The 24,573-nt window shown below is 45.2% G+C and overlaps 1 protein-coding gene across 1 annotated transcript; it reads right to left on the bottom strand.

The window, feature by feature from the left end:
* Positions 1-2,636: 2,636 nt before the first annotated feature.
* On the bottom strand, positions 2,637-10,900 carry MESD (mesoderm development LRP chaperone). Its single transcript, XM_005889744.3, has 3 exons — positions 10,642-10,900; positions 4,964-5,196; positions 2,637-3,669 (listed from the first exon to the last, which is right to left on the bottom strand). The coding sequence occupies exons 1-3, from the start codon at positions 10,846-10,848 to the stop codon at positions 3,411-3,413; spliced, it is 699 nt and encodes a 232-aa protein (XP_005889806.1). The 5' UTR covers positions 10,849-10,900; the 3' UTR covers positions 2,637-3,410.
* Positions 10,901-24,573: the final 13,673 nt, after the last annotated feature.

Genomic DNA, 24,573 nt, shown 5'->3' on the forward strand with positions numbered 1-24,573 from the left:
CTGCAGTGGCTTCTCTTGTGGGGAGCACAGACTGTAGGCGCATGGGCTTCAATAGTTGCACCACATGGGCTCAACAATTGTGGCACCTGGGCTTAGGGCTTAGTGCCTCTGAGACACGTGGGATCTTCCTGGACCAAGGATCCAACCCACATCCCCTGCATTGGCAAGCAGATTTTTTTAACCACTGAGCCACCAGGGAAACCCTGGTTTTCACATCTTAATGGCAAGTATAATGGTCAGTGCTGGCTGGATTTTGAGCTCTATTTGCTAGCAAAGGTAAGTTACCAAAACCACTTTGGAGGGCCACTTCACCAATAACATACCAGAAGGTGAAAATTCGGTAGTTCCAGCAATTCCACTGCTAGGAATCTGCCCCTCAGATATAAGCACAAGTTTACCAAAGTATGTGGTAACACTTATTAAAATGTTCAGGGCAGCATTTTTGTACAAACTAGCGAGACCCTAGAAACTCAGTGTCCATTAGCAGGGGCTGTGCAAGTGAATCGTGGGTCACACCTCACCACCACCCAGCTCACTGCACGTTTGACCTAGGCCTAAACCACTGAAATACCCTCCCAAACTGCCCCTCACCCCTGCTCCTGTTGGCTTCCAATCAGTTCACCAGTGCTAACCGGATGACCCCTCGAATCTACCCCACCACAGCTAAAATCCTTTAGGCCTCTCCTATCTCCAGCAGACCCTGCACACCCTACACACATGCTCCAGCCTTCACCCTCATTACTAAGGTATGCAAGGTCTGGGGCTTCCCAGAGAGGGGGTGGGGGGCAGGCTAGCCAAGGTGACAAGCTTTATTGCCTGGTAAAGTAGTTCCACACCTTACCAACCACCTTGCAGAGGTAGATTTTTTTTTTTAAGTATTTATTCAGTTGCTCCACGTCTTAGTTGCAGCATGTGGGATCTGGTTCCCTTATAAGGGATGGAACCCAGACCCCATGTATTGAGAGTGCATGTGTATTAGCCACTGGACCCCTGGGGAAGTCCCCAGAGGCAAATTCTCTAAGTGAATGGACCCCTCCTGCATAGGAATCTTCTAAATAAATCTTTGCTGTCATAATTCTCATTCATAAAAGTATATTGTTTCTGAGAGATCCCACAAACTTGCCTAAGCTCAAAGCCCCCCCCAAACCTTCGGCACTCACCCATCCAGCCTGGTGCTGTGCTGTGCCCCCGACTCTCCATCAGCCTTCCTGCTGTCCTTCCTGTCACTTCTAGCCACAGGGCCTTTGCATGGACTGTTTCCTCTGCCTGGTTACTCCTTCCTCCTGCCTGAGGTCCTTTCTGACTATCCCAAGATCCCTCCACGTCTTGGCACTGTTGTTCTTTCCTGTTTCTAACAGTTGCCATGTCACTTTGTACAGGATTACCATTTGTCTTTCCCACCAAATCACCGTTTCACAAAAGCAGGGGCTGTGGGTACACTGTCTCTGGCACTCAGTGGAGCCCAGCACATAACAGATGCTTGTTTAGTACAGGGTGATGTGGCTGCATGTCCCATGGGAAGCAAAGAGGTGGACAGGCACGTTGTGACAGTTCAAAGGGAACACAAGCTGGGCTGGGTGAAGTGAACGCCCTTCTGTTTAAGAGAGATACACATTGGATCAAGACAGTGGCCCAGGCACAGATGGCAGAAACCTAAGAGGCCCAAGTGAAAACTGAAAACACCTGTGGATGGGGCTGGCTTCAGGCAGGGCTCGATGCAGGCATTCAGCTGACCGCACAGGACTCCGCTCTTTCCCTGCTTCTCCCCATCGCCTGCTTCCTCCTCCAGCCTGAGACGGTTCTCCCCTAGAGAGGGGCAAGGTGGCAAGAGCAGCTGCAGCCTCTCCCCTGGGTGTAAGTTGTGCAAGAAACAAAAAACACCTCGTCCCGGGGTGTGTGTGGTAACTCAATCGTGTCCCCACCCTTTGAGATTCCACAGACTGTGGCCCGCCAGGCTCCTCTGTCCATGGGATTCTCCAGGCAAGAATACTGGAGCGGGTTGCTACTGCCTTCTCCAGGGGATTTTCCTGACCCAAGGACTGAACCCAGGTCTTCTGCATCACAGGCAGATTCTTCTAACGTCTGAGTCACCAGGGATTCCTGAGGTGGCTCATGCAAACTCACCCTAGGATTAATTCCACCCTGGAGTAGGGGGCCTACAGGGCAAACGTCCACCCCCCGCCCCACCAACCCAGCACAGAACAGAAAATGAAGAGTGCATGGATCATTACATGGAAATCGGAAAATAAGTTACCAAAATAAGGGGAACTAGGTACCATGAGGCCAAAAGAAACACATATCATCCTACAGATCACTATAAACTGGTGTGTTTGGGGGTTTGTTTTTTTTATGAGAACAAATTAACAGTAGCTTCTACGGGACGTGGCAGTGGGGGGAAGGGGGAGACGTTTCACGCTACCATTCTTTAATGATGATGTTTTCTAAACTTTTCTGAATTTGCTAAAATCACGATGGAAGCTTTTCTTTTTTTTTTAACAAATAATTTTAGTTCTTAGAAATGACAGCTGGGTATAAATTTTGTAACTGTCACTCAGAGCAGGCTGTGACACAGGAACAGTAATGTCAGACAGTAACAGGTAACACATCGTATTAGTACCATACAAAATCACCACAAGTTTAGGCACTTTAACAAAGGAACGTGTTTAGAAGCTTGGCTGATGCCTGAGTCACACCCTGGAAAATCATCACGTTAGATGGAGCACGTGACTCGTGACACCGGCACGACTTTCCTAAGTAAGGTCCTGTTTGGACAGAACCCCTGGATTCACAGACCACACAAAATCTGACTGATACCAAGAGTGCTCCTAACTGATGAGAGGGGTTTAAATCCAATAAATTTCAAGTGATTACTCGGGATTTTCAAGCTGCATGATTTTCTGTTCTGTGTCTTCTGCAGAGATTTGGGATTCACGTGTCCTGGCGTCCTGACTGTGTATGCAGATGTCGGAGCACTGAGTGGTGCTCCTGTGGCCTGTTTTTAATTTTACAGTTACGGATGTGGTGTCTATAAGAGCCTGATTCAATCCATTTGAGAGTCTTAAGTTCGTCTGATGAGAATGTGGTATCCTTTTGTTTAAGGGAAACAACACAGAAGGCTGCAGGTCAGGCCAAGGGTGCGGTGCCACGGTCCAGCCAGAGATGCCTCCACATTTCAGTGGGAAAAGTCACACCTGCAGGTTTCCACTGAAAGTGATTTTATGATAAAGGTGAATCTGTCAGTGTTCCATGTTAATTACAAACCCTCTGTCCTCTTACTTGAAGCCTTTTAAACAGTAATTCTTTTGCTGACCAGAAACTGGCCACATGGCAGACCTTTCTCAGCAGAGACGGGAAGCCTGTGTGTGTGTGGTCACCCATGCCCTCCTCCTCTGCACAGGGAGAACGCCCCATCACAGCTCTTCCTTCTTACTCCCAGCCCGATTGTCTTCCTTCGAAGCCCGGGGTTTCGGGTCTCTCTCCTTCTTTTTCTTGCCCTTCTCTTGCTTGGTTTGATTCTTCTCTTTGCTTCCTCCCCCTTTGCCGGGGTACACCTGGCCCTCCAGGGTCACATCGGCACACCTGTCCTGACTGACCAGAAAGTCCTTGATCTCCCATGCGTAGCCCCCATCACGGAGCATGAAGATGGCACGGTCTGACCCCACGATGAACCTGGACAGACAGAGGGGACCACGGTCAGCACACAGTTGGTGCAGGGCTAACAGTTCAAAACAGGTCTGCAGCACTTAGCTAAGAAAAAAGAATCCCCTTCAAATTCTACATGAACACAGAACAAACTGTCCTATTTCCCCAGGCCTAGAAGCTGTTGACATTCACTGCTGGAAAGTACTAGCTGGCTCAACTATTTAACAACTTGGCTCAGATCAAAAGAGAAAGAGGACCTGGGTTGTGTGTGTGGTGCAGGGGCTGCTCATGTGAAGGGAGGTGTCAGAAGGGGGCCTTGGGAGGCTGCAGATGGGCGGGGCTCAGGGCCTCTCTCAGGGAATCGAGGGGAGGCTGATGTTTGGGTCTGTTTTACAGTCTTAAGTGCCCAGTTAAGGTTTCATGTGACAAAGGCCTCTGCTGACAGAGACTGACAAACACAAGTTTGGACTGGGTCACAAGAGGCCCACAAAGGGCTCAGGAGGATGCTCGGTGACTGGACAGAACTCAACCCCGGAGGTTAACTGCTAGCAGCCAAGCACGTCCACGCTCCGCAGGTCCCAAGGAGCAGAGAGGAACAGAACAGAGTCCGGGCGTGTATAAAGCACCCCCCCGACCCCCCGCCTCCATATATCAGTGAGAGCTCTGGGCCCATCACCACCACAGCACTCACTCGTTCCCTCAAGTGTCTACTTATGCTCACAAAAGCACTCGCCACCCTAGACACTCTGAGTATTCCTTTTGATTCCTTTTGTACTTCCTGAACTAAAATATTGGAAGACGCTACACTTTAGAAATCGTTATTGACAAAGAAAAAGGAAATTCCTCAAAACTGCATCTCAGGATCATACTGACCCATGATGACCAGACTCCTTCACTTTAAAGTAACAGAGTCTGGTCCAAGCTTCTGTGTGAACACAGCTACACAGAAGAGCTTCTCCCGTGCGCGGGGACTTCTAAAGGAAGAGGCACACTGTCAGACATCAACTAATTTTCCACCCCCCACAGAGGCTAAGCTATATAGCTTCTTACTCAGATAAAAGAGAAGTTCAAGATACATAGATAAATGGCTTTTGGATCAAATGAGATATGAAAACAAACAAATAAATTTACTGGCTTTGACCAAACCTGAGTAGTCTTCTTCAAAGAAAAATAAATAAACTAGGTAAATAAATGTAAAAGCAGACAGACTAGACAGGAAAGGTCCAGGGCCCTGCTAAGTATTGCCAAGAATGACACCCACTGCATCAACAGAGATAAAGCCCAGCAAAGCCCATGTTTCTCAGCAAGGCTGTAGTTTTACCTCTGGACATCATAGTTGGCATTGAAAAGGCTGCCCTGCCACAGGCTGGTGATCTCCTCCGTCTCCTTCTCGGTGGGGTTTCCTGACACGGTGACAAACATCATGAGCGTCTTGCCCTTCTTCGTCATCTTCAGTATGCTCTCGGGCTTGCCCGGGTCTATCTGCGAGAAATCTATGGGTGCAGAGGGTCTTTTGTGCTCTGGGAGGTCTCCTTCTTCTATGTCGTCATCTTTCTGTAAGGATGGGGGGGTGGGGGAGCGGAGCGTCACATAGTGTGTGCAGTACAGTCGGCAAAGGCAAGAACATCCGCATGTGAGGTCAGGTGCAGGTTTATGATCTAAATCATAGCAGAAGGGCTTCTCTGGCGGCCCAGCGGTTAAGAATCTGCCTGCCAATGGAGCAGACATGGGTTTGATCCCTGGTGCAGGAAGATCCCACATGCCACTGAGCAACTGAATCAGGACCTGTGAACTCTACGCTTGAGAAGGGAATACCTTCTGATGTGCTGAGGATGAGAGCTGGGTCCTTCCCTTTGGGCGGGGAGTTATAAATACAAAAGTAGAAGAATGCACCCATGGTATTGGGCTGGAATTGGAGGCAGCAGACAGAACTTATGATTTTTTGATAGACAAGATAAAAATATTTAAAAGAACTAGTGTTCCACGGGGGAAAAGCTAATTCTGGCAAAGGAAACAGAAAATTAGTCTGGAACATCTTCTTGTATCAGAAAGTAAGAAAGTGCTCGGGGAATTATGGGATGTGTCAGGATGACACAGAAGCGAGCATGAAGCAGAGCTTGTGGGCCTAATTGGGAATAATCTGAAAATCAAAATAATGACACAATGGTTTATAACTTCCTAAACAAAGTAAGAACTACTGGATCCAGGCCCACAGAAATAAACAAGACAATTAATTACTAACGGCAGAATGCCAACTAAATAAATGTAAGATAAATGAATTAAAAATACACAAAAGAACCAGTTGTTCCTTGGAGAAAAGACTAATTCCAACAAGGAAAAGAAACCAGTGCTGCTCGATGTTACCATATGTGTGATCCTTGACAACATCACAGTAAGTGAAGGAGAAGACCACATATCCACTGCAGGAGTCTATTTATACTAAACACCCAGAGTAGACAAAGCTATAGACAGGAAGCAGATGAGAGGTTGCCTGGGGCTGGCTGGAGGGCTGGGAGGAACACGGGGAGGGGTGACTGAGACCACAGTTTTTTTCTGGGGGTGAAGTAAATGTTCTCAAATTGACTGTGGTGCTGGTTGCACAACTCTCTGAACAGTCCAGAAACCACTGAAATGTACACTTTAAATGAGTGAACTATAAGGCATGTAAATTATATCACAATGAAGCTATTACTTAAAACAACAAAAAAAGAGCCTAAAATGAAACAAAAAGCCCCTATATATCACTACGTGGGCCTCGACAAATCACTGAAGGGCCGAGGCTTAACACATCAACAATAATGTCCTGTATTAAACATATTTTTAATAAGAGAACAAGATAATTCTAAAGCCATGTCTGAAGGTGATCCATATTTGATCTGGCTTCAGCTCCCTAACTCACCTGCATGGCCTTGGACCAGACTTCATAAACCTCTAGGCCTGTCTCCTCATCTATAAAAGGAAAAGCAGAACTGGGTGATCCCCACGGCCCTAGCAGTGTGGGGCCAACCTTCTCCTCAACTCTGCCACCCTCTCAACTGACCCATTTCTTCTTCATTTGGCTCTGAAAGAGCTGCTGGAGACCCGCAGGAAAGCAAATGAGCTGCACTGTCACGTGGGCCTGGGTGTGGCTCCAGGCACCACTCCTTTAGCTGTGTGGCCTTAGTGGAAAATCATTTCCCTCACCTACAATAGGGAGGGGGGTGATCACAGCATCTCCCTGCTAAGCTTGTCTGGGAATTTAATGACATAAAGGCAAGCAGCACATACTTAATACATGGTGCTGTTACCACTTGTTCAGCCACTATGTCGTGGCAGACTCTTTGTGACCTCATGGACTGCAGCATGCCAGGCTTCCCTGTCCACCATCTCCTGGAGTTTGCTGAGACTCATGGCCCTCTGTAATCCAGCTTCCAAACAACTATTGAAATCACCCTCTTAAAGTACATAGGAACTCCTGGTGGCCAAACTCACAGGCTGTTTCTGACTGTACTCTATTCTATTTCTCCACAATACCTATTTATGGTCTCCTTAGAATACTTCAAGACTTCTAGTTGGGTCAACAACCTAGAATATTTTTATTTTTCAAGCTGATTCCACTAACAGTCATGACATTAACTCCATAGGTTACAAGGACCATTTCTTTTTCATGAAAATACAATTAATCAGAAGTCTAGCACATACAGCAAGAGTAAGGATCTTTTCAAGGACCTTTAACTTCTATTTTATATGTCTGACTGTGAGTTTCAGTTACAAAAAGAAAAGAAGAAAAAACACAGTACCATGGACGTAAAAGAAAAGGTGGCAGCAGAGGTCGAAATGGTTAGATAGCATCACGGACTGAATGGACATGAGTGTGAACAAACTCCAGGAGATAGTATGGACTTCCCTGGAGTCTCAGATAAAGAATCTGCCTGCAATGCAGAAGACCCAGGTTCAATCCCTGGGTTGGGAAGATCCCCTGGAGAAGGGAATGGCTACCCATTCTAGTATTCTTGCCTGGAGAATTCCATGGACAAAGGAGCCTGGTGGGCTACAGACAGGATGAGACAGGCTGGATGGAATCATTGACTCAATGGACATGAATCTGAGCAAACTCCTGGAGATAGTGAAGGAAAGTAGAGCCTGGCAGGCTATAGTCCAGAGTCGCAAATAGCTGGGCCGGACAGAAAAACCACCACCTTAGATGTAGGTGCAATTGTCCAGGTCTTCTCTCAGTTGCACTGCTTCCCTGAGTAATCTTACCCGTTCTATCACTTCCTTTAAACTGAAAGCGATCACACCTTCATCCCCAGGCAGGGCTGGGGGCACAGAATGTGACCAAGTGGCCTTTCCCAAACTCTATGCAGCCCTGCCTTCAGGCCAGTCTTACATTTTTGACTGGCTTCGCCACTTCTCCAATGTTTGTCAAATTTCATAGCTACAGAGCTGAACTCCCTTATTCTGTAAATGCTTTTCTTCCTCCCAGGTCCTTGACAGTAAGAACAGCTACTATCTCCTGAGCAGCTACTATGTCACAGGCATTGTTAATTTAGTATATCCCATCTCAGGACAGGGCTTCCCCAATAGCTGAGCTAGTAAAGAATCTGCCTACCATGCAGGAGTCCCTGGTTCAATTCCTGGATTGGGAAGATCTGCTGGAAAAGGGATAGGCTTCCCACTCCAGTATTCTTGGGCTTCCCTGGTGGCTCAGACAGTAAAGAATCTGCCTGCAATGCGAGAGACCTAGGTTCAATCCTTGGGTTGGGAAGAGCCTCTGGAGAAGGGAATGGCTACCCACTCCAGTATTTCTGGCCTGGAGAATTCCATGGACTATATAGCCCATGGGGTCGCAAAGAGTCAGACGCGACAGCAACTTTCACTCACCTCAAGACAATCCTGTAGGATGCACACTGAACTGAGCTGTGGATGAAGCCCAGAGAAGGTGAATAATTGACTCAAGGTCACAGGCTTGACAGGGTGACACTGAAGTACAAACTTTCTTGTCCGGCTCTGCTCCTATCTCCCCACCTACCCCTTCCCCGGCACCTGCTGGCACCTGGTTACAGTAATGTAAGAATTACTTTCGGTTTTTCTACACCAACTGGGACTCATTACCACAGTGGAAGGAGCACCACCATTCCTGCCCCTCCCCCCCGCTCCCCTACACACATGAGGCAGGCCTTTCCCTGCAGTGATGACTTTCACACTGGCAGAGAATGGGGAAAGACCTTAGGGACCCCCACCAGGGGAGGAGGTTACCACTTTCTTCAAAAAAGCACCCTTAGATTTTCCAGTGGCACAGTGGGTAAGAATCTGCCTGCCAAACCAGGGGACACGAGTTCGATCCCTGGTCCGGGAAGGGCAACTAAGCCCATGTGCCACAACTACTGAAGCCCATTTGCCTAGTGCCCCCGTGCTCTGCAACAAGAGTAGCCCAATATTGAGAAGCCCACAATGAGAAGCCCACATATTGCACCTAGAGAGTAGCCCCTGCTCACCACAACTAGAGAAAAGCCTGTGCGCAGTGACGAAGACCCAGCACAGCCAAAAATAAAATAATTTTTTTTTTTAAATGAGAGATTAAAAATAAAAAAGCACCCAGAGACAGATCTGCTCTCCCACAGAGAGACTGCAATTGCCCGGGCAGGGCTTTCACATTTGCAGTGTCTGCAAAGGGGAGCTAAATTCACCTAAAAGGAACCCTGCAAAGTGGGATGCTACCTAACTTTAAAGATAAGGAAAATGAGGATCACAAAGCTACCAAAGTCAATACATCAGATGGTACTACAACTCACGTCTGAAAATCTCTATTTAATACATATACCACCTGCATGCACGCTCAGTGGCCAAGTTGTATCCAACTCTTTTACAATCCCATGGACTGTAGCTTGCCAGGATTCTCTGTCCAGAGGGTTTCCCAGGCAAGTATACTGGAGTGGGTTGCCAATTCCTCTTCCAGGCAATCTTACTGGACCAGGGATAGAACCTTCATCTCCTGCACTGGCAGGCGGATTCTTTACCATTGAGCCACCTGGGAAGCCCACATACACACATGGAAAACCACAATATAATAAAACATCAGCACTGGAAGAAATCATCCAGTAAAATCTCATTCTACACATAAGGAAGCTGAGGTCTAGGGTGGAAACATGACTCACTCAAGGTCACACATGCAGTGGAACCCAAGTTTCTGACATTACTTCACCAGCAGTACAAATAAACCAGGAAAACACAACCACCTTTGGATGGGCAAGAGGCAGCAACAATGGTTTTGGTTTGTGAACTTCACCTAAAAAGGTTAATAGCCTCTCCCTGCCATTACACATTCCAGCCCATTCAATTAACCCGAAAATTGACTCGCACAATACCAAGTCATTGCTCCCTTGAACGAAAAATCTGAGTTCCACAATAAAAAACCACTAGCCTTTAAAAAGGCCTCCTACCCCATCCAAAAAAGTAAAGGCACGCACAAAACTTACAAAAACTTTCAACAGGCATATATACCAAAATGGGAACTGTGAATCCTTACTTAAAACGCGGCAGAACGACGAAAGCTGAAACGGCGCTCTTGGAAGATAATCCTCTCCATACCCCTCACCCACCCACGCACCCCGTTCTCAGGAGTGGGATGGAAAACGTCTCCCCACGCCCTTCATTAGAAGGGCTCGCTGACCACGGGGAGCAACGCGGAGGCGACCAGGGCACTGATGACAAATAGGGCTGAAGAGTGAGAGGCTGATTCATGACTGGAGTGGCCCGAGGAACGGTGAAAAGAGGACATCGGGATGAACGGCTTGGGGCAGGGGTCGGCAGACTGATGGGGAAGTGGTCAGAGGAGGCACTGAGGGTCAGCGGTAGCTGGAGTGGGTCATAAGGCCCATTGGCATGCAGACAGAGGAGGTTAGGGGGTCAAAAGACACCAAGACGGAGGTGTAAAGGGTCCCAAGACAGAAGAGGTAAGAGGTCACTAGGAAGGGACCCGGGACAAAAGAGCCGGGAGAGTGTGCGCGCGCCGCGGACCTCCCACTGTTCCAGAAGACGGGCCATGTCGGCGTCATTGTAGTCGCGAATATCCTTCTTCTTCTTCCGGGGAGGTGGGGTGGCCTCGCCGGGTGTCTCGGCCGGGCCCTCGGTGGCGAAGGCCCTCGGCGGCAGCAGCAGGAGCAGCAGCAAATCACAGGCACAGAGAAAAATCACGGCGGCGCGGGCCCAGCCGGAGGCCGCCATCTTCGCCGCGCAGCGTCGCCCCGCCGCGTGGACCAGACTTGCGCGAGCCCTGGCCCCACCCCAAGCCGCCTCTTTCCTGGGCCCGCCCCTTGCCGGTGCCTGAGCGGGACACGCCTTCAGCCCCGCCTCCATGGACTCAAGGCCGCCCCCTTGGCCCCGCCTCCCAGGCTTCGGTAACCTACCAGGCTCCGCCCCGTCCTATTTCCTCGGGCCCACCTCCGGAAGCCCCGCCTCCTCCGCCATTTTGGCTCCGCCCCGCAGTCGCCTCCCGTTGGTCCAGCATAGGCGCTCTGCCCAGTGTGGCGCGTTCCTTCATTTTCTGCCAGCGATCGACCTTTTTCCCTCTTAACGAGTCAGTCAGGTCCAAAAGTTCCCTCAGAGCCTCTAGGAATCCTCCAACAGCGCCTCACGAGGCCTCAGGTTTTCGCCTGTGAAATGAAGTGGAGCTGGAAGTTCTGGAAGCTCATTGCTCTAAGAAAGCCCGTTTCACGGTCACACGCTTCCTCTGAGTCTCCTACAGTTTCCTTTAAAAACGCCAGTGGCAGGTTAAGCAGCTTTCTCAGAAGATCACAAATAGATTGGGCCCAGTAATTTGCTGTTCAGTAGAAAGAATTCAGTCCGTCTCTCAATATTATTGTCATCTCTTGAAATTGAAAAAGTTGTTTTTTTAAATCATTACTTTTCATTTGTAAAACAACTTCAGTATTTCTTCTGATTTTAACCTCATATTGGCGGCTCTGTCTATTCCTTTTGAAGGTTGAATTATTCTGTTTTTTTGTTTCTTGCTTTAAAAGATTCAGGCCAGAAATACTTTAAAATTCCACGGATTTTAAATGGTTGATGTGCTGACTTTAAAATTTTTAATTGGATGAGAAAGACACAAATCCCTTACTGTAGCTGTAAAATATTCGACCATTGTACAGTGTGTTCTCTTCCACACCAGCCACAATTCTGTCCCACACAAACCAGTTATCACTCTCTAGAATATTGTATACATTTTTCTGTATATTTACAAACACCAAAGTGTCTCTGGAAATGGTTTTGTTGCATTTATATGTGTGTTTATGTCAGCATGGGCTTCCCTGCTGGCTCAGAGAGGGTAAAGAATCTGCCTGCAATGAAGGAGACCTGCGTTCGATCCCTGGGTCAGGAAGATCCCCTGGGGAAGGGAATGCAACCCACTCCACTCCAATATTCTTGCTTGGAAAATCCATGGACATCAGAGCCGGGTAGGCTACAGCCCATGGGGTTGCAGAGTCAGACATGATTGAATGACTAATATGCGACCACACTACAAGTTGGTATACGTATTAGCATTTTAAGGGTTTTTGACTTAGCAATATGACATGAGTTTGACTATACTGCAGTATAGTATCCATTGATTTTTTAAAATAATTTTTTATATGGACCGTTTTTAAAGTTTTTATTGAGTCTGTTACAACATTGCTTGTTTTATGCTTTGGTTTTTCAGCTGCAAGGCATGTGGGATCTTAGCTGCCTGACCAGGGTTCAAACCCTCATCCTTTGCATTGGAAGGCAAAGTCTTAACCACTGGACTGCCAAGGAAGTATAGTACAGTATTAATAAAATGTTGTATTAATATACCTGTACTTTATCTCCTTATTACTCTGTTCATGGGTGCATGCTAAGTCACTTCAGTCATGTCAGTTGTGTTAGTCTCTCGGTTATGTCCGACTCTCTGCGACCCCATGGACTGTAGCCAGCCAGGTTCCTCTGTCCATGGAATTCTCCAGGCAAGAATACTGGAGTGGCTTGCCATTTCCTCCAGGGGATCTTCCCAACCCAGGGATCGAACCCACTTCCCTTATGTCTCCTGCATTGTCAGGTGGGTTCTTTACCACTAGCACCACCCCAATTTTATGCTATTACCAAAAGAAAAAAGAGCCATAATAAACCTCTTTACTTCTGCCTGGTGTTATGGACTGCATGGTATCCTCCCAAATTCTGTATGCGGAAGCTCTAACTCTGGTACCTCATAATGTGACTGTGTTTGGATCTCTAAAGAGGGAATTAAGTTAAAATGAGTTGTTGGGGGTGGTCCCTAATCTAATATGACCGGTATCCATACAAAAGAAGAGATTTGGACACAGTGATATATAGAGGGATCATGTGAAGACACAGGGAGAACATGGCCATTTACAAGCTAAGGAGGGAAGCATCAGAAGAAACCAACCCAACTTTGATCTGGGACTTGCAGCCTCCAGAACAGTGAGGAAATAAATTTCTGTTGTTTATTCCAGCAGTCCCCAACCTTTTTGGCACTAGGGACAAATTTTGTAGAAGACAATTTTTCCATGGACCAGGGGCAGGGGCAGGAGTTTTGGGATGACTCAAGGGCATTTATTTATTATGCACTTTATTCCTATTAACATCGCATCAGCTCCATCTCAGATCATCAGGCATCAGCTCCCAGAAGTTTGGGACCCCTGGTTTAAGCCACCTGGTCTGTACTTTGTTGTTGTTTTTCGGTTGCTAAGTCATTTCTGACTCCATGACCCCACGGACTGCGGCACGCCAGGCTTCCCTGTCCTCACTGTCTCCTGGAGTTCACTCACACTCATGTTTACTGTGTCAGTGATGCTATCCAACCATCTCATCCTCTGTCGCCCCCTTCTCCTCTTGCTCTCAATGTTTCTCAGCATCAGGGATTTTCCAGTGAGTCAGTTCTTTGTATCAGGTGGCCAAAGTATTGGAGCTTCAGCTTCAGCTTCAGCATCAGTCCTTCCAATGAATACTCAGGGTATTTCCTGAGTATATAATCCTAATTTCCTTTAGGATTTTTTTTTTAAATTATAATGACATTTTATTTAAATAGTCACAACATCTGACACTTCAAAAAAAGATACCACTAATAAATAACAAAAGTGGAAATACTTATCAGAGTTAAAACAGACATAATGTTTAGCTGAGAATCACTTCAACAGAGTAAGGCTCTAAAGATACCAGACAATGATTTCCTTTAGGATTGACTGGTTTGATCTTACTGTCCAAGGGACTCTCAAGAGTCTTATACCCTAGCAAACTAACATATCTTGCTCGGATAGATTATAGGCCACATATAAAACAAAACTGAATTTGTAAAAAAAAAAAAAAATGATTTAAATAAGACAGAGGCCTTTGTGGTTATTGTTTGATTTTTCTCTCACAAAAGCAGCTGGAAACTGAGCATCTAAGGGCTTGTATTTTTGTTCTTTGATCATCTGGCACCCTGTCTCTTCTCTCATCCTGCTCCCTCATACTGGTCTGTGGCTTCCATCTTCAAGGTCACAAGTTCAAGGTCAAGATGACTTTCATCCCGAGGAAGGAGGGAAGGAAAAAAGCCAAAAGGAACACACTTTTTAATGGAGTCATCTTCCTTTAAGCAGCCTATTTGGATGTTCCAGAGCACTTCTATTTACATCACATGGGCTGGAACCTAGCCTTCTAAGGGAGGCTGTCTACATTGTCATCCCAAATAAAACTGGGATTTTGTCACTAAGGGAAAAGAGGAAGTGAAAGTTGAGCAGTAACTAGTTAACAATGTCTGCCTCACCTTCACACTCCTAGGACTATTGATGTTTAAAGGGCTTCCACTGTGGGATGGCTGATACCCTGTATCTATATTTATTGTTGTTTAGCTGCTCAGTTGTGTTGGACTCTTTGGGACCCCATGGGCTGCAGCACGCCAGGCTTCCCTATCCTTCACAATCTCCCAGAGTTTCCCAAACTCATGTCTTTTAAGTCAGTGATGGCATCCAGCCATCTCATCCTCTGTCACCCCCTTCTCCTATGTATACACTATGCCATTTTCTATTGTCATTGAGCAGAAACAACTCCTAAGAAAAAGTTTTTTTCTTTTCTGAAATCATAGGGGAAATGTCATAAGCCTTCTCCCCAGAGTGCACTGCTCCACCCAGTGGCTCAGTGCCTGTCCTGGTGCAGTCATGCTAAAAAACATGCACAGCTGTGGTCGGTCATGTGCTCTGCTGGGAGGGGTCACCTTGCTCATTCATTTTGCCAGCTGCTAAGTTAAGGTGTAAAAGTGCTGGGATTCCTGGTCCATTGTATCTAATGATACAGAAAAAAAAAGTCATTTAATGTTTTACAGAAGTTGTTGGGATTGTGTTAAAAAATAAAAAATCCCAGGACTAGTTTCATCTAAGGAGGAAATGAATTCAGTTTATTATCCAGAGGAATGAAACATGTGGATTGATTGCATTTTCACCCATCTGATGTTTGGAACTTGATTCAGTTCAACCCTGTGATAATGTATTTTAACTAAGGGTGTGTGTGTGTGAGTGTCGCTCAACTGTGTTCAACTCTTTGCCACCCCACGGACTGTAGCCCACCAGGCTCCTCTATCCATGGAATTTTCCAGGCAAGAATACTGGAGTGGGTAGCCATTCCTTTCTCCAGAACTAAGGGTCTACTTTGTTGTTATTTTTTTGCCCCCCCACAAGATAGGTGGAACTTCTGGGACCAGGGACTGAACCAGCATCCTCTGCAGTGGAAGTGCAGAGTCTTAACCACTGGACCAGCAGGAACGTCCAGGGTCTACTGTCAATCAAGAACCAGATGGGCACTGATAGAAAGATGAATATGACAAGGTTCCTACACTGAAGATCCTGCAAACTAGCAGAGGAGATTAACAATCCACAGTAAGTATAATGCAGATTTCAAGAGGTCCTTGTTATCATATGATGATAATAATAGGGGGAAACCCTGATTTTGGAATTGCATCATTTGTCTGAGGTCCCACAGCTAGTGAAGTGGCAGGGAAGAATCTGAACCCTGGTCTATGGATGAAGAGGTTTATCTTTCTCTCAGCATAGCACCATTTGGGTTAATCATTGAGGCACTCAGGATAGTTGAACTGCAGGCCAGATGAAAGACCCATCAAAAAGGAGTCTGGAGGCAGGAATACCCAGATGGGATAAGAATGTGAACCTGTGGACACCCTTGGCAGTCCAGTGGTTGAGACTTCACCTTCAATGCAGGGGATGCAGGTTCAATCCCTAGTCAGGGAACTAAGATCCTACACACCCAAAACATAACACAAAAGCAACATTGTAATATATTCTATAAAGAAAAAAAGTGTGAACCTGGTCTGAGGGCATGTAGTAAGGCAGGAGAGGAGGAGCCAGAACTGAAAGAGACTGCATGGTGGTGGCTTAAATGAGGCCACCATTGCCCTGGGGTTTAGTATTAACCGTGCCTCTAAGAGGTTCAGTGGCTGCAAATGGTAAAATCAAATCTCCCACCAACTTTCCCATCTTAAGGTGGCCTCAGCTGGGCTCCTTCTGGCTAGTGTCACACCACAACATGAGAGGGATGCCTCAACTGGAGGGTCCAGCAAGAGTTTCTAGCAACATATATATATATATATTTTTTTTTTTTTTTTACTGCGCGGGGTCTTCATTGCTGTGTGCAGGCTTTCTCTAGTTGCAACGTGTGGGCACTGCTCTTCATTGTGGTAGGCAGGTTTCTCACTGAGGTGGCTTCTCTTGTGGCAGAACATGGACTCCAGGCACACAGACTTAGTAGTCACAGAGCACGAGCTTAGTTGTTCTGCGGCATGTGGGATCTTTCTGGACCACGGTTGTAACCCATGTCCCCTGCATTGGCAGGCAGATCCTTAACCCCTGAACCACCAGGCAAATCCTCTAGTGATGTCTGTAATCAAGCAAGGGTGATATTCAAAAGACTGAAAAACTGGAATGGCACGGTTACCAGCTCATCAGAACTCAGTCCTGTGACCTGAAGGGTACAGCTCGGTTCCACAGGCTCTGTGGTGCCAAACATTAAGTGGGAAGAAGGTCCTGAGATTGGGTCTGAGGTGGAGACAGGGGAGAACATGGCTGTTCTTTTTCTAAAATTTTAATTATTTATTTGGTTGTGCTGGGTCTTAGTTGTAGCACTCAGGATCTTCCATCTTCCTTGCAGCACATGGGATCTTTAGTTGTGGCATACAAACTCTTAGTTGTGGTGTGCGGTATCGAGTTCCCTGACCAGGGATGCAGCCAAGCCCCTGCATTGGAAACCTGGAGTCTTAGCCACTAGACCATCCAGCAAGTCCCTACTTATTATACTTTACTTTTGTACTTTTTAACCCAATGCAAGAAGAATTACCACATATCTCATATAAATCATATGAGGTTTATATTTACTCACATGTAGCAATGAACTGATGATCTTTTGACAACAATTCCAGATTTCCAGGAGAGAATGTGATTGGCCCAGGCTGAGGTGGATGTCTGTTCCTGATAACCATCATTTCTTGTGAAAAGGAGAGCAGGACTCATATAATTAAATCAAACACTTAAAATTTGTGTTTTACTAAACACCATGCAAAAAAGCTAAAAAGCAGACAGTAAACTGGGAGGAAAACTCCAACATGGTAGAGAGAAGAGTATCATACAGATCAGTATGAAAAAGACAAACTTTCTGATTGAAACATGGGAAGGGAGAGGAATCATATTTTTATTTCTCCAAAATAAATAAACCTATTTGCATATGAAAAAGTATAGCAGTGATTATCTCAGTAGATATCAAAGAAATGCAAATTCAAATAAGACGTAATTTTTTTGCCTATTGGTGGGGCCAGAATAAAAATTAGGATAGTGTACATTGTTGGCAAGACTCAGGAAAAAAGCATTCTCATTCTCTCAAGGGGATGGAGACTTTCTGCATGAAAATTTGGTGAAATGTATCGAAACTCTTAGCTACATAATTCCACTTCCAAGAATGACTCTGAGGAAATAGACAATGAAAATAATAGAAATGGTCATAATCCACAGCACTTACTATGTGGCAGGCACTCCTCTGAACGCTGTACATGTATTTCTTCACTTATCCACTGTTATCAATCCTATGTAACACTCTCTGTAAGATGAGAAAACAGGAGCCACCCTAAATGTTCAACTACAGTAGGGTGAAAAACCCACATTTACAATGCAAAACAATGAAGTCATTAAATGTGATGTCATAGATGTGTATTTATTGACATTGAAGATGTTTATATTATTAAATGACAAAATGTTATGGTGTTAAAATGATATGTATATGTATATATGGGGAAATAACTGCAAATATATCGTGGCTATTTCTAAGCATGGGATTTTAAGTCACATGTATTTTTTATTAGATATTTATTAATTAATTTATTTGGCTGCACCAGGTCTTAGGGGCCATGCAGAATCTTGTACTTGTGGCATGCAGGATCTTTTGTTGTAGCATGTGGTATATTGTTGTGGCGTATGGAATCTAGTTCCCTGACCAGGGATGAACTCGGGCCCTCTGCAGTGGGAGCTCGGACTCTTAGCTACTGGACCACCAGGGAAGTTCTGTAATTAGTTGTATTTTAAAAGGGGTGGGAAAGTGAAAGTGTCAGTTGCTCAGTCATGTCTGACTCTTTGCGACCCTATGGACTGTAGCCCGCCAAGCTCCTTTGTCTGTGAGATTCTCAAGACAAGAATACGGGAGTGGGTTGCCATTCCCTTCTCCAGGGGATCTTCCTGACCCAGCAATTGAACCCAGGTCTCCCACATTGCAGGTAGACTCTTTACCATCTGAGCCACTAGGGAAGCCAAAATGGGTAGGGGATGCACAAAAATGCACTGATGCTTCCCAAATACTGAAAAGTCTAAGCAAAAATTCTCAGAATAATACACTTAATTAAAATTATCTATAATATTGCAATTGCCTTGAAAACTTAGGGAAGTGATTTGAATTCATCTCCTAAGAGGAAAAGGTATGAATTTTATCTGTGTTATCTGAAACATCTCCTATACTTTGCAGCACAGATAGAGGCAATTATGTTTAGAGAACTTACAATCTCTCCAAAGAACTCGTTTCCTGGACTCTCCAAGACAAGTTGTAAGGGAAGTGGGCTGAACACACCTGCTAAGCAAAGGCCTAGCATTCAATCCAAGAGCTGTGAGCTGTAGATGATGATCACACACAGGCCGAGCCCCTCTGTGGGTTTCTAAAGGTCCATAACTTTCTGTCCATTACTCAGTAAGAGCTGTGGGCAACCAGGATGTTGGTTCATGGAATGGAGAACCTTCTTGCAGGGAACTGCAAACGAATTCATTAAATTATTTATTGATGACTACGCAATACACTGGTGGCTGGTGAGAAAAGTATCATCAGTATTTTGGAAGCATCAGTGCATTTATGTGCATCCCCTACCACTTTAAAAATGCAATTGATTATAGGACTTCCCTGGCAGTCCAGTGTCACAGAGATGCACAGATCAAGTCCTGTTTTTAAAAGGATGACAGGGTGGTAGCGAAAGTTAAGCAGACAGTTACAAATACACTATGCTAATGGCCAGGCACAGAGCACCGTAGGTACAAGGGGACAGAAATGCTTGAGTCTGTCTGGGGGTCATGGAGGCTCCATGTAAAGGAGCAATAAAGCTAGTCATTCTGTGCATGCATGCTTAGTCTGTCCGACTCTGCAACCCCATGGACTGTACCCTGCCAGGCTCCATGGAATTCTCCAGGCAAGACTACTGGAGCCCTCCTCCAGGGGATCTTACCCATCCATGGATTAAACCCGAGTCTCCAGCCCTGGCAGGCAGATTCTTTCATTGCTGAACCACCAGGGAAGCCCTATATTACTATAGCCAAGTATTAATATTATAAGAATCCTAATTTTCTAATATCTGTAGCTACTGACTGGACATGGAACAACAGACTGGTTCCAAATAGGAAAAGGAGTATACATCAAGGCTGTAAATTGTCATCCTGCTTATTTAACTTATATGCAGGGTACATCAGGAGAAACGCTGGGCTGGAAGAAGCACAAGCTGGAATCAAGATTGCCGGGAGAAATATCAATAACCTCAGATATGCAGATGACACCACCCTTATGGCAGAAAGTGAAGAGGAACTAAAAAGCCTCTTGATGAAAGTAAAAGAGGAGAGTGAAAAAGTTGGCTTAAAGCTCAACATTCAGAAAACGAAGATCATGGCATCTGGTCCCATCACTTCATGGGAAATAGATGGGGAAACAGTGGAAACAGTGTCAGACTTTATTTTGGGGGGCTCCAAAATCACTGCAGATGGTGACTGCAGCCATGAAATTAAAAGACGCTTACCCCTTGGAAGGAAAGTTATGACCAACCTAGACAGCATATTGAAAAGCAGAGACATTACTTTGCCAACAAAGGTCCGTCTAGTCAAGGCTATGGTTTTTCCAGTGGTCATGTATGTATATGAGAGTTGGACTGTGAAGAAAGCTGAGCACCAAAGAATTGATGCTTTTGAACTATGGTGTTGGAGAAGACTCTTGAGAGTCCCTTGGACTGCAAGGAGATCCAACCAGTCCATTCTAAAGCAGATCAGCCCTGGGATTTCTTTAGAAGGAATGATGCTAAAGCTGAAACTCCAGTATTTTGGCCACCTCATGCAAAGAGTTGACTCATTGGAAAAGACTCTGATGCTGGGAGGGATTGGGGGCAGGAGGAGAAGGGGATGACAGAGGATGAGATGGCTGGATGGCATCACTGACTCGATGGACGTGAGTCTGAGTGAACTCCGGGAGTTGGTGATGGACAGGGAGGCCTGGCGTGCTGCGATTCATGGGGTCGCAAAGAGTTGGACACAACTGAGTGACTGAACTGAACTGAACAGAACTAATTTATGTGCTAGAATATAAATTAGTCAATATAAATAATAAAAGAATAAAAATAAAATTATATATAATAAAAAAAAAAGTAATAAAATAAATTAGAATTATATAACAATAAAATAAGATTAAAAATAAAATGAAATAATAAAACGTAAATCAGAAAATAGTTATGCATGATTGGTGTTAGGTGTCTGGAGAGCCTAGATCTCAGTTTATTTTTTCTCCCCTACAGGATTCTGGGAAGTACATCCAAAGGTCATTAACCAGCAGGGAAATGGGGTAGAGAATTTATCTGTGAAAGCAACCTTCACTTCCATGTAGGGCTTCCTGGTAAATCAGACTACAGAAAATTCCAGATCTTGGAAACTGAAGACACAGGTATAACTGTCATGCTATGACAGGCCCTGCACACAGAGGGAGAGAGGGCAGGTAGGGATGAGGGTGGATATGAGAGTGGATAGGTGAGATCCTGCCCAGGTGGTTTTACTGTATGAGCACAAAGTATACCAGAGAGAAAGAGGACTTGGTGAGTAAGGAGAGTGACCTGTCACCCTGTGACCCTGCTCCGTAATGAACCACGGGCCAATAGATGTCACTCATGCATCACCTGTGGAACTCTGTTTTCCCCTAAATCTGGGGAAAAGAGAGTAGGGGTAAATTTTCCAGATACAAATTTCTCTCCTTTAGAAGAGACATTGAAATGAAGATATTAAGGAAGATGTTTAGCTATATGTTAGAAAGAATGCCTGAGGATGAATTGGCCCACCTATGACTACAGAGCCCCACAGGGGCCTTCCCTGGTGGCTCAGTGGTAAAGAATCTACTTGCCAATGTAGGAGACGCAAGAGATGTGGGTTCAACCCCTGGGTTATGAAGATGCCCTGAAGAAGGAAATGGCAACCCACTCCGGTATTCTTGCCTGGGAAATCTCGTGACAGAGGAGCCTGGTGGGCTACAGTCCAAGGAGCCTGACACAGCTGAGCATGCATGCACGCACAAGGACTATTACGATCACAAAAACAAAACAGGAACACTGCTTCAAAGGTTAAGATACATTAGGGCAGGGAATGCCCCTTACTGACCACCAGGTGGCACCGTAGACCAAACACAGCTTGGTTGTTAGTCTATAAAGTCTGCAGTGTCAGTGTTCGAAGTTTGCAGTGTCAGTGTTAGATATCAAACCTGGTAGGGCTAGATACATACAATGGAAAATTATTCAGTCTTGTAAGGAAAGAAAAGGGACTTTCCTGGTGGTCCAGTGACTAAGACTCCAAGCTCCCAATGCAGGGGCCCAGGTTCAATCCCTGGTCAGGGAAGTAGATCCCTCATGCTGCAACTAAGACCTGATGCAAATAAATAAATATCCTGTAAAGTAATAATAAAAAAGGGGAGAAAATTCTGACACATGTGACAGTATCAGTGAACCATGAAGACATTATTCTAACTGAAATAAGCCAGACAGAAAAGGAAAAATATTACAAGATTCCATTTAAATAAAGTACTTAGAATAGTCACATTTATAAAAATACAAAGTAGAATAGTGACTTCCAGGGGAATGAGAAGTTACTGTGGAGTGGTACAGAATTCAGTCTGAGGAGATGCCAGGTTCTTCTGAAGACAGATGGTGGTGATGGTTATACCGCAAAGTGAATATACTTAACAATGTGGAACTGTGGCTACGTTCACAAAAATGACCGAGATGGTAAATTTTATGTTATAAATATCTTACCAGGATTTAAGAAAATCAGAAGCTCCCACTGTTGTATTTGTGTGTTCAGTCGCTCAGTTGTGTCTGACTCTTTGTGACCTCACGGACTATAGCCTGCCAGGCTCCTCGGTCCATGGAAATTTCCAGGCAAGAATACTGGAGTGGGGTTGCTATTTCCTTCTCCAGTTGTCTTATACCTGCTGAAAGTCCAGGAGAAGGATGTACCTACTAGAACAGGTAAAGAAGGAAGAAAAACATGCTTCCAACAATCTTGCCCCTCCTGACCTTGGCTTCCTCCCCAAATCCTGAGTCAGCTTTCTATTTGCATCTTGTTCGCTCACTTATTTATTAAATGCCTACTAAGTGTTGGCCTTGAGCCAGTCACTGAGAAGACATTATGCTGGGGCTAAGCCATTTTCTGCACAGCTCTAGCTTCCTCTTGTCTATTCCAGTTGCTTTCCCTTAGCCACTCCTTCAGCCCAAATCTTTACAGCTTTCTTCTCTCAGTTTTCATTTTAATGAAAAATACTTTGGTTCACATCATATTTTAATTAAAAAAAATTTTTTTTTAATTTTGGCTACACCATGCAGTATGTGAAATCTTAGTTTTCCAGACAGGGATTGAACCCACACCCCCTACATTGGAAGCACAGAGTCTTAACCACTGGACCACCAGGGAAGTCACTTGTTAAAAAAAATTTTTTAATTGTTTTGGCATATTTTAATTTTAAAAGAAGGCCTTCCCTGATGGTGTAGTGGTAAGGAATCCATCCACTTGCCAATGCAGGAGACATGGGTTCGATCCCTGGGTTGGGAAGATCACCTGGAGAATGAAATGGCAACTTGCTCCAGTATTCTTGCCTGGGAAATCCCATGGAGAACCTGGCGGGCTATATATAGTCCATGGGGTCACAAAGAGTGTGACAGGACTTAGCCCTAAACAACAATAAAAATTTTTTAATGAGGATTAGAAATAATGGGTGGAGTTTTCTAAAGAAAATGCCCTTACTGCAGAGAATCCAGGGGCAGTCCCAGCCTTCCTCTGTTAATCAAGTTAGATGAAAACATGCTACAGCAACAGACAACCCTTGGATCTCAGTGGCTCCACAATGAGTTTACTTTTTGCTTATGTGACCTGTTCAACACAGTAGAGGGGGTCTGCTCCATGGTCACCGAGGCTTATGGTAGTTGCACCACCTAGGACACAGTTTTCTGAACAGTTACAGCAGGGGAAGAGAGTGGAGAATTAGATTGGCTTTCCCCAGCCTCCATCTGAGACAGCCCACATCCCTACCATTGACATCTCAAGGCTCAGGACTGATCACATGGTCCCATAGAATGCAACTGGACTGTTTGGTAAACAGTACTCTATTCTAGTTTCTTTCTAAATCTCCCTATTTGTTTATTTTGACCACACCATGTGGCATGTGGGATCTTAGTTCCCCAACCTGGGATGGAACCCATGCCTCCTGCATTGGCAGTGGGGCGTCTTAACCCCTGGACCACCAGGGAAGTCCCTCTAGTTTCTTGACTCTGCTTGCACTATACGAATAGTGTAGTCGTGATGACCTGTTTTCCTTGTTGCCCTTTTTGGACTCCACTCTTCAGAAGAGGTCAAGCCCTCACATTATTTTGTAACTGTGCCTGCCACGGGGCCTGGCATATGCTAGGTGCCCTTTGTTTGTAGAGTGGATAAAAGATGACAGAAAGTAAAGGGGACCCAGAGGAAGGTAGTCAGTACTGGGAAGGATTTGTTTAGGAAGGGGTGCCATATGTGATAAATGAAGCCAGGAGGGCCAAGAAACCAATTCCATCAGATTTTAAGAGCTAAACCAAATGTCACTGAATATAGTGGGATGTTTTATGTATCACAGATCATTGTTGGCATTCAGAAATTCCAACAACGACAACCAAAGAGAGTGCACATGTAGAAGCAAAGTAGGACCCTAGGCAGCACCAAGTGGCTTTGGAAAAAAATCCTCTGACCCCAGAGCAGTTTTATGAATTAAAAAAAAACTGTGATGTGAAGGGAAGGGTCTGACTTTCTCAGAAGTTTTCAGAACTAACTAAAACCAGGGTGCTATTCCTAGGTTACCTGGAAAGTCCTTGATTTATCCAGTTGTTTTTCTCTGATAGAGAAATAAAAAGGATCAACCCTACAGAATCACTGCTAGTTTAGAAAATGAGCAGTTTTATAGGCCTCAGTTTGCAAAGTAAGTAGGTTCATATAGAATGCAGAAGATATACAAGGACCCTTTAAGTTATAAGCAGGGTGACCATTCAAGTTTGTCTCTGTTGTTACTGGTTAATTTATTATTAACAGGTCTCACAGTTAGTCTCAAAACTGTTTGGACAATAAATTTCAAGGTCATCCATCCCAG

Source organism: Bos mutus, chromosome 21 (assembly GCF_027580195.1).
Source record: "Bos mutus isolate GX-2022 chromosome 21, NWIPB_WYAK_1.1, whole genome shotgun sequence".
In the NCBI taxonomy this organism is placed as follows: domain Eukaryota; kingdom Metazoa; phylum Chordata; class Mammalia; order Artiodactyla; family Bovidae; genus Bos; species Bos mutus.

Excerpts from the sequence above, each read along its gene's own strand:
- MESD (XM_005889744.3), bottom strand. The coding sequence starts at position 10,848 with ATGGCGGCCTCCGGCTGGGCCCGCGCCGCCGTGATTTTTCTCTGTGCC. Across the intron at positions 5,197-10,641 it reads GTCTTCTGGAACAGTGGGAG|AAAGATGACGACATAGAAGA; the intron begins GTCCGCGGCGCG and ends CCATCCTTACAG. Across the intron at positions 3,670-4,963 it reads GCCAACTATGATGTCCAGAG|GTTCATCGTGGGGTCAGACC; the intron begins GTAAAACTACAG and ends CTGTCTGTCCAG.